Raw genomic sequence first — 8,490 nt, forward strand, 5'->3', positions numbered from 1 at the left:
ATCCATTCCCTTTTTTCACTGTTATTTTCTTCATACTCAACACCTGATTACTTAAAGAGTGTTGGACCACATTGTGCATTCGTCCTGTAGTGAGCTGGAGACAACACATTTAAAGTGCATTGTCAATGAATGCAGTTGTATTAGAACTAACCCTTCTGCAATCAGAGACATGAGGGAATACCTTTTAAAGGATTCTCTGTTTGATTGTGTTCTACTTACTTTGTGTTGGGGAGAGTATTGTAATGCCTTGCTGGAAATACTAGGTGGATATTCAACCAAACTTTGAAGAAATGATGGTAACACAAAATCCATAGTCTTAACAGGGATATTCTCCATTGATTCTCTATAACACGTTTCAAATTAAAATGTCCATCCTTGTCCTGAATCTCTCCAGAAAGAGGGTTCCTTCACTTTGCTGCTGCCTCAGGTTTTCTTCTGTTGAATAGTTTTAACATAATCCCTTGTCCTCATTACTGAAAAAATATGATTTCCAGGGAAAACATTAATATCAAGTCCATAACTGTTCATTATTTGGAACTTATCAGCAGCATTGCTTCAACAATTCAGAATTGAGAGTGGTCCATTTCATCCAACCAGGAGGCAGGACTAGTTGGAAAGTCTGGGTAGCCTGTGCTGCTCCCTGTAGAAAGGTCAGAGGTTGGGCCACCAGCCATGACTCTCAGAGCTTGCCCAACACCAGCTTGGCCAGCCTGTGTCATGATATTGTCCATGGAGAAGCTCAGGCTACTTAGTAGTGGGGTATGGCCTGGCAGTGAGCTTATGGAGGATGGAGAATGGGGGAGCCCATAGGGGCTACTGGCTCGTACGTCATGATAAGGCTGCCCAGTACCATCTAATGTGAATCTTCCATTCAAAATACCCCCATTTGCCGTATCACCAACACTGGCATAGATACTGTTAGTGTGGCCCAAGTCTGCCAAGATTTGATCATCTAAATACGAAAAGAAAAAAGAAAATACAAAAAAAAGAATGTTATTGATCAGATCTACAGACCGTCTCAGTCACAACACAAATTCACTTAAAAGCTTTTGTATTCTGTTCACTGTACTTTTGTGTTTAAAAATGAAATATAATAATTAGAACTAGAGACTTAAGGAAATTCACTGAAATATCAGGCTTTAAAACGTAGTAGTGTTCAAAGCATGTGTAGAATTTATCAGAGGCGGAGGAAGGAAAGGAATAAAAGGTTTACAATGGCTAAAGCTGTACTTACCTCTGAAGCTGATTTCACTGTCACTCAAACCCACATCCTCAGCTGAACTCTCCTTTTCTATTTTGCTTGTCCCTCTGCTGCGTTTGACACTTTTATAATATTGACCCCAGCGGTGGCGGCCCGCATCCTTCTTCAGGCGTTTTTCTTTTGCTCGGCGGTTCTGAAACCAAACCTGTAAGTGGTGATAACAAAGGTTTTGAAAAATTAAAGAACAGCCTTTTGATCAAAATCATCCTGTTTGTGGAGAAAAAGTAGAATACCTGTACCACTCTCATGTCCAATCCCGTCTCAGAGGACAGCTGTTCACGTACATGTCTTGCTGGTTTTGGGGAATTCTTGTAAGCACTTTTCAGGGTTTCTAACTGTTTGGCTGTGATAGTTGTCCGCGGGCGTTTTGCTCCTGCTTCCGAGTCATCTGTGAGCCAGAAATGAAAAATCTTTTTTTGTAATTTCATGAATAGAAATGAATGATTTTTGAAGAGGCATTCTGATACCTCTTTAAAAATCTTTTTTTTCTCTCTCACAGTCATTGCTCTTAAGTACTTATTGTAGTAATAGCTCTCTTCAAAAGGACCCTGTTAAAACTGGAAATGTCAATGTACAACAGATGCCCTTACCATAAAAGCATACCACATCACTTAACAAGTTTATATGTGGACTACACAATAGAATTTCAAATGTCGATCCATAAAATGTCACTTTTGGACTGATATTTAAGACACTGACATGCTTGCTCAATTATTTTTGTCTTGATATCTTGTGCTACATTTATGATGGTACACATGGTGCACGTGGTAGTTAATTTACTGTGCCCTGTTGCAAGGTCTAACAGCCAGTGGGTTCCCAGAATGTAGTACAATACTGTAAACTGCTGACAAGTACTAAAAGTAATTATTTCCTTTAAAAAAAATAACCAGTATAGAATGAGCTACACCAATTATTTTAAGTAGTGAGTTACCTACCATTGTTGACCTACCATTTTGTTTTGCCGTCTCATAGTCTTCTTTGCACACCAGTCTGCCATCTTCCATGAGATAGAATTCATCACCAGTGGCCAACTGTCGGCTACAGATTACACAGGAAAAGCAGTGCAAGTGGTACACAAAATCTTGGGCTTTCCTTACCACCTGCGTAGGGGGAATGCCCTGTTGGCATGAGGCACACTTTGTTCCAAAACGTCTGCAAATACAATCACAAACAAAAAACATTTTGATATGCATGCCTAAATAGACACATATTGTGTTACTGTCAAAAAAGCCATTATTACCAGGCATCTGACACAATAATGTAATTTCTAATCTGTTACAACTTTAATGACAACTGATTTTGGATTGCTGGTATGATACATTGCTACGCTCTTAAAGCGAATGTGTTTAAAAACAACACACCTTGTGTTGTTTTTTAACACATCTCTTTATCCAGATAGGGACAACATAGTTTGTGTTGTTATTAACACATGCTTTTGTTATACTGTGTACACTCTTAAAATTAATGTGTTGAAAATAACACATCACTATGTCCAGATTGGGACTACACAGTTTTCATTCATTTTCATTCATTCACACATTCATTTTAAGAGTATAGCAGTAGCCAGTGTTACTTAAGAATTAATTCACTACCATTCAAAAGATTCTGAAGCAAAAATAGAGATTTGAAGGCATTTCCTGCTGTCAGTGGGCTGCTCTCACATTTGACAAATGGATTCAAATCAATGTGGTGAGTGGCAGAGAGGACAGCCCTCACCAAGCGCACAGGGATAACTAATTAAGCACAGTCCTTCCACATGCTGTAAATCAGAATGAGTAAGTGAAGTTTGCTCATTACTGTGGGGAAATACCCCTCCTTACACATCCCAGTCCCTGAATGGGTTGCCAGATCAGCTCTTTGTCTCCAGCATCCCTCCACTTTTAAAATTCAGAACTCGCCCTCCTGGTCTGTCCCTTGGGCCAGCTAATACAGTTAGCATCCACTCAGGGACTCAGGGGCTTTTTTAGGTCTCTCTAAAGCTCCTGACATTAGATCCTCTAAAACATGATTTAGTGAAAGCCAGTCCTGATCCTGTTTTGTGTAAAAGTCAAACTTAATTTTCATCTTTGTTGCTAAGGAAATGTAATGGTACAAATAGAATAAAGCATAAAGAAGATAGGCCCTATGAAGAACCAAAAAAAGTTTGTGTGTGTGTGTGTGTGTGTGCGTGTGCGTGTGCGTGTGTGTGTGTGTGTGTGTGTGTGCATGCGTCTCTGTCTGTTTGTCTGTATGTGTGTGTTAGTGTCCCTGTCATAAGCAGTTCAAGAAAGTCACACAACAATTAATTGCCTTCATGTCTCTATGTCTCATATGGGACTATTAATTGCAACATAATTATCTCTGAGATTAATAATAATCCTATGTTGTTTATTATTATATATGATTAATCATAGTTTAGACAATTACAAAGTTAAACATTCAAAGCTGTATTCAATTCATAGGTTAGGTGTATACTGTATACTGTTGTTAGAGTAGGCTAGTCTACTTGCATATTCTGAAAAATATATAGGCCTATATTTATCCCATTTTGCCGAAGTTTAGATTTCGCCCACTCTCCAGATACAGAGAAATAAGGTTATGCAAGCATGTAGCCTATGGAAATAGAATGCTAGCCCACACAAACGTCAAGAGAGAAATCTATTTTATGTTTGAGAATCGTGACAAATTTCTTCGAGGTCACCAAGCCGCCATCACTCGCAGCTTTTTTCATCATCTTTAGTCATACGTTTTAGTGAAGAAATTAATAGAAATTTAAACTCACTTGAAGAAATCTTCTTTGCAGTAGATATTTCCCATCCGCGAGAAACACTTATCTGCCAGCGGTCCTTGACATTCGGTGCATTTCAAACATTTAGCGTGCCAATGCCGGTCCAAAACCTTCAGAATAATTTTGTCGAGGATATGCTGGTTGCAGCCTGCACATTGAGGGATCTCTGTGAAGAAAAAGTGTAAATAGTGTATAATTCCCAGCATATCATCATAATTTAGTTGCCTAAACCTACACTATCAGAAGAGTATAGGCCTATAGGCTGCAACCTAACAAGATAATTAAAGCATTAAATCCAGCACCACCCGTCTCAGTAATAGTTTTTTTTCCACAGGCGGTCAGATTGTTGAATAGCTTATGCACTTTCTGTCTTGCACTATGCACTTTATGTCTGTTTTTTGTCTGTTGTATGTTTCCTTGTCTGTTATACTGCATGTGAGTGATGGAGCAAAATGCATTTCATTGTATTGTAGGCATACATATGACAATAAACCGAACTTGAACTTGAGATAATTAACAACAACGGCACCAATGTTATTATAAATATTATTTTTATTCTTATTATTAGGTAAGCTATTATAACATAATTGAATAGGCTACTCTACATAGCCTATAGACCTACGCCTAGCCCATTCCTAAGCGCTTGGCCTTGTCTTCACAATAACGCCTTAATAAGGCTGGAAGATCAAAATGTTCACTATCTTTTTTAGAAGCCCAAGTCTGCTCGACAAATTGTAGGATAGCCGGCTGCTGTAGGGTAATTACAAACGTTTCCACCCATAGACCTAATCTGTAGACTATGTAGCCTAAGAATATAGACTACAAAAATGACCGAATCACTCCATCGCTGCCCAGTCTAAGTGCGCGAAGACAAACTAAAAAAGAACAGGCCAGGCTAAAACGTAGCCTAATTAATTTAAAGAACACACAAATTAAATTAATCCTGCCACCACTAAATTTATATAGCCTATAAATAGGCTACGCTAATCTGATTGAAATCAGATAGATTCATCATAAAACGGCGACAGGGGGGCCAATAGCCTAAATACCAACGCAAGAAACAGGACATGAGGTGTTGTTGTTAGCCTGGATATATAGCGCTAGTGAAAGTGTTACCCTGTTTCGAGACGAAGTGGATCTGCGCATGAATAGACAGCAGTGGTCCCATCTTTGACCTTGGCCTCTGCACGCTGTCCGAAGACCACTGAAGGCTCGGTGTATCCTTTCCACAAGATCATTGTCACAGCTATCTTATTCATTAAACGCAGAACTTCACACTTCACACAAATTGTTTATGCTCCGCTCAGCCTAATGTTTTTTATCCAACGTTTCCACGTTTATGCAGAAACGATTGCTGCCTCCGAAAACTTCATGGAAATGGGTAGGCCTATTTAGAATAGAATAAAATAAAATTGTTTCACAAATATAGGCCTAAAAAATTGGTGTAGAATACATGTAGGCCTAGACTAGACTATGGATGATTTGCGTATGCCTGTAGCCTAATAACACTCCACCAATAATAGCCTACCCATAGAAAATCTATAGGCTGTTATGCGAAGTAAAATGCAGAGAATCTGAACCATAGCATGTTAAGTAGCCTAGTCTTTGTTAAGTAGGCCTAGGCTATGGGCTATACAAGAACGGTTACCTTAAATAAGTTTAGATAGGTAGGCTATTTCTTTACATCATAGGCTATAGAACTATGGGAGGTTTAACGAGGTCTAATCATCGACAATCTCACGGTGTCAACAATCTAGGCCTGGTCAATCTGTCTTGTCTCAAATATATTTTCATCAATTTCTCAAATAAAACAAAGGCTATGTGACTATAGCCTATCTATTTTAGGCGTCAAATCAGATTTTTATTTCTAGGGTACTTATAGGTTTTGTGGTCTTATTGATATAAAACGGCCTATACCGTTTTATATTAATAAACATCCACATGCAGTTTACCTTTTGGCTTAGGCTACATCATCCTTTCAAAGTGGCTGTCTCCGTTGGTCTTTAAAGCTCTTAGGTTATCATTTCTAAATAAGCATTATAATACAGTAAAGTGTCCACGCGCATGTTGCTGGCTCGTATGAGAATAATTAGGTCAGGAATTTATCCAATTCATCTCCATCTTGATTGCGCGATCAGATTATATAGGCCTAACAGAGATTAACATAGAAGAGATAAAGAGCAGATGCCACGATAATAGGTTATCCGCTGCTTTGATGCTTGCTTTGATAGGCCTATAGCCTCGCTTTGACAAAATGGCAATATTTTTTAGAGGACATAGATAGGCCTGAAACCTGCATTTAGCAAATAACCTGAATCTTATGTGAGGTTTAATATCAAAACCTAATGTTTATTATTGACACCCAGCTTCTAAACATGTTTAGCCCACTTTAACAAAATCAGCATTTAACTCTATGACAAACTGAAAACAGCCCATTATGGTAACATGAATTTGGAACTCAATCATGACAGCTGGCCTAGAGATAAGAAGAAAATCTAAATGGTCTATACAGCCAGGAAAGTTGGCTGTAGCTATTTCAGAAGACGAAAATATGGGCAATGCATAAAAAGAATAGCATAAATAAACGTAACCTCAGGCCTTCCCTTATCACGTTATAAAAACAAAATTGTTGAGTTAGCATAAACAGTAGGAACCCATGGAATGTTGAGATTGGTTACAAACAGGGTGATTATAACAGAAGGTGGACCCATGTTAGCTCTAACTCAATTAGTATGCCTAACAAATGATTTCATGGTCAGTGCAATGTAGCCTAATTATAGGCTACAGAGAAACATGTGAACCCGACTGCTGTGGCTCTTTTCTGACAGCCTAGGTTTAAATGCACCATCCCCTCGCCGACGTAGACTGCCTGGTTACATCCTATGCGGATTTATGCTTTCCATCAAAAAGCATTACAGCACTTTGGAACCGGCTTTCCAATAAAGTCTTTCAATAACAGTTAAGAACAGGTTTGCCAATTGTCTTAACATGCCAAATTAAATAGGAATGGGAAAAACCTTACGCTGCATTGGCACTCCAAGTATGTCCGGCAGCCCCTTCCCGGGAGTCTCTGTCAGAACGGCTGCGCTTTGCATCATCGTCGTCTGGTCCAGGCAACACTTGCTATGTGAAACTCTCCGAATCTCCCATACACATTTAAATACGAGGAAAGCGACCAAATCGAGTATCCTTTATCAATCTTCACTGCAGTCCTACGTTATCCTTAGGTTAGTTGGTTGGTTCAAAATGTGTAGGAGGCGGTAGCCCCCGTGGCTTTGGTGCGAGTCCACCAGTAACTTGATACATTCACACTGCGGGACACATTTGACGTTCACACAACAGAGACCTACCAAGAAGCCAATAGGAACACAGCGCAAAGCTCAGAGGGGCGGCGCCTACTTTGAACCCAGGTAAGTGAGGAGTAGCGAACACAGACAAGCCCACCAGACAGTGCAGTGAGTGCGTCTTTAGACAAACTAAACCTCATGAATTTTGAATCCTGCACGCACGTTTTAATACTTTGGCTACCCTTAGGCCTATACAATATTCGTATTAGACTTCGTAGACATTTTAGCCCACTTAAATGCATTTAATTTGGTCCTGTAGAAATGCTTTTCGGCACTTTCCCCAATTTCAATGATAAATAATAACTAGCTCACACTGCAACACAGGCTTAGGCTAGGCCTACTTGTAGCCAACACACAGAGGTAAAATTTCAAGGTCAGATGGACATAATGACAGCGCCAACTGTCAGCGACATTTAATCGCATTTCATTAAACGGACACCGAAACTGACGCCATTATGTTGTGATGTTTTTGAGACCAAGTGCCAACCAATTAGGCGATTAATAATGTTTTCAATAATTAAATACATTTTCATTTCACCAACTCATTCAGGCCCTACATTCGGTTCACCAAATTGCTCATTTTCAGGCTAGCCTACTAGGCCTAAAGTAGCCTAGACCTAGGCCTATATAGAACAAGTATCAATGAGTAGGCTAGAATAGATAGAAAACAATCCGTTTCTTCTGTTTTTTTCATGAAATTTATTGAATATGCTATTAGATTATGGCGTGGACACGAAGGATAAATAGCCTAAAATCCATTGGCATGCAGAATGGCAATAGTCATTTGCTTGTGTGCATGTCAAGATCATGACGAGCATGGTGTTTTTGTTAAATGACCATACTGATGTAAAGGCCAATGTAGCCTAAAACTCAAATTAATACATCAATCAAGACATTTGACGCCATTTAGAAAACTCATTATCACTCCATGGAAAATTAGCCTTTAGTAAAAATGAAAATAAAAATATGAACTTCGTCGAGTCCAGGCTAAAAGTTTCTGATCAGTGCTTCTCTCAATGACTTAGGCCTGTTGTGCTTAGTTTTACAATCGCACAATCCACATCCTGAAGCCTCGCCAACTAGGCTACTACTAGTAGGCCCATAGCCGACAGCAA

General features: G+C 39.2%; 1 protein-coding gene across 1 annotated transcript; it reads right to left on the reverse strand.

Annotated features, from left to right (window-relative positions):
• Window positions 1–563: 563 nt before the first annotated feature.
• On the reverse strand, window positions 564–7,126 carry lhx4 (LIM homeobox 4). Its single transcript, XM_076275858.1, has 6 exons — window positions 7,051–7,126; window positions 4,023–4,194; window positions 2,211–2,413; window positions 1,495–1,649; window positions 1,235–1,406; window positions 564–952 (listed from the first exon to the last, which is right to left on the reverse strand). Exons 1-6 carry the CDS (start codon window positions 7,124–7,126, stop codon window positions 564–566), a joined length of 1,167 nt encoding a protein of 388 aa, XP_076131973.1.
• Window positions 7,127–8,490: the final 1,364 nt, after the last annotated feature.

This window comes from Alosa pseudoharengus, unplaced genomic scaffold (genome assembly GCF_046254945.1).
Source record: "Alosa pseudoharengus isolate Yale_2024_CS ecotype anadromous, Long Island Sound unplaced genomic scaffold, YU_APseudo_1.1 YU_APseudo_1.1_scf_11, whole genome shotgun sequence".
NCBI lineage: Eukaryota > Metazoa > Chordata > Actinopteri > Clupeiformes > Clupeidae > Alosa > Alosa pseudoharengus.

Bases quoted from the DNA above. Each gene is read 5' to 3' on its own strand.
- lhx4 (XM_076275858.1), bottom strand. From the start codon at position 7,126: ATGATGCAAAGCGCAGCCGTTCTGACAGAGACTCCCGGGAAGGGGCTG. The intron at 4,195-7,050 runs GTAAGGTTTTTC...TTTTCTTCACAG, and splicing joins ACTTGGAGTGCCAATGCAGC to AGATCCCTCAATGTGCAGGC. The intron at 1,650-2,210 runs GTAGGTCAACAA...TCTGGCTCACAG, and splicing joins TGAGACGGCAAAACAAAATG to ATGACTCGGAAGCAGGAGCA.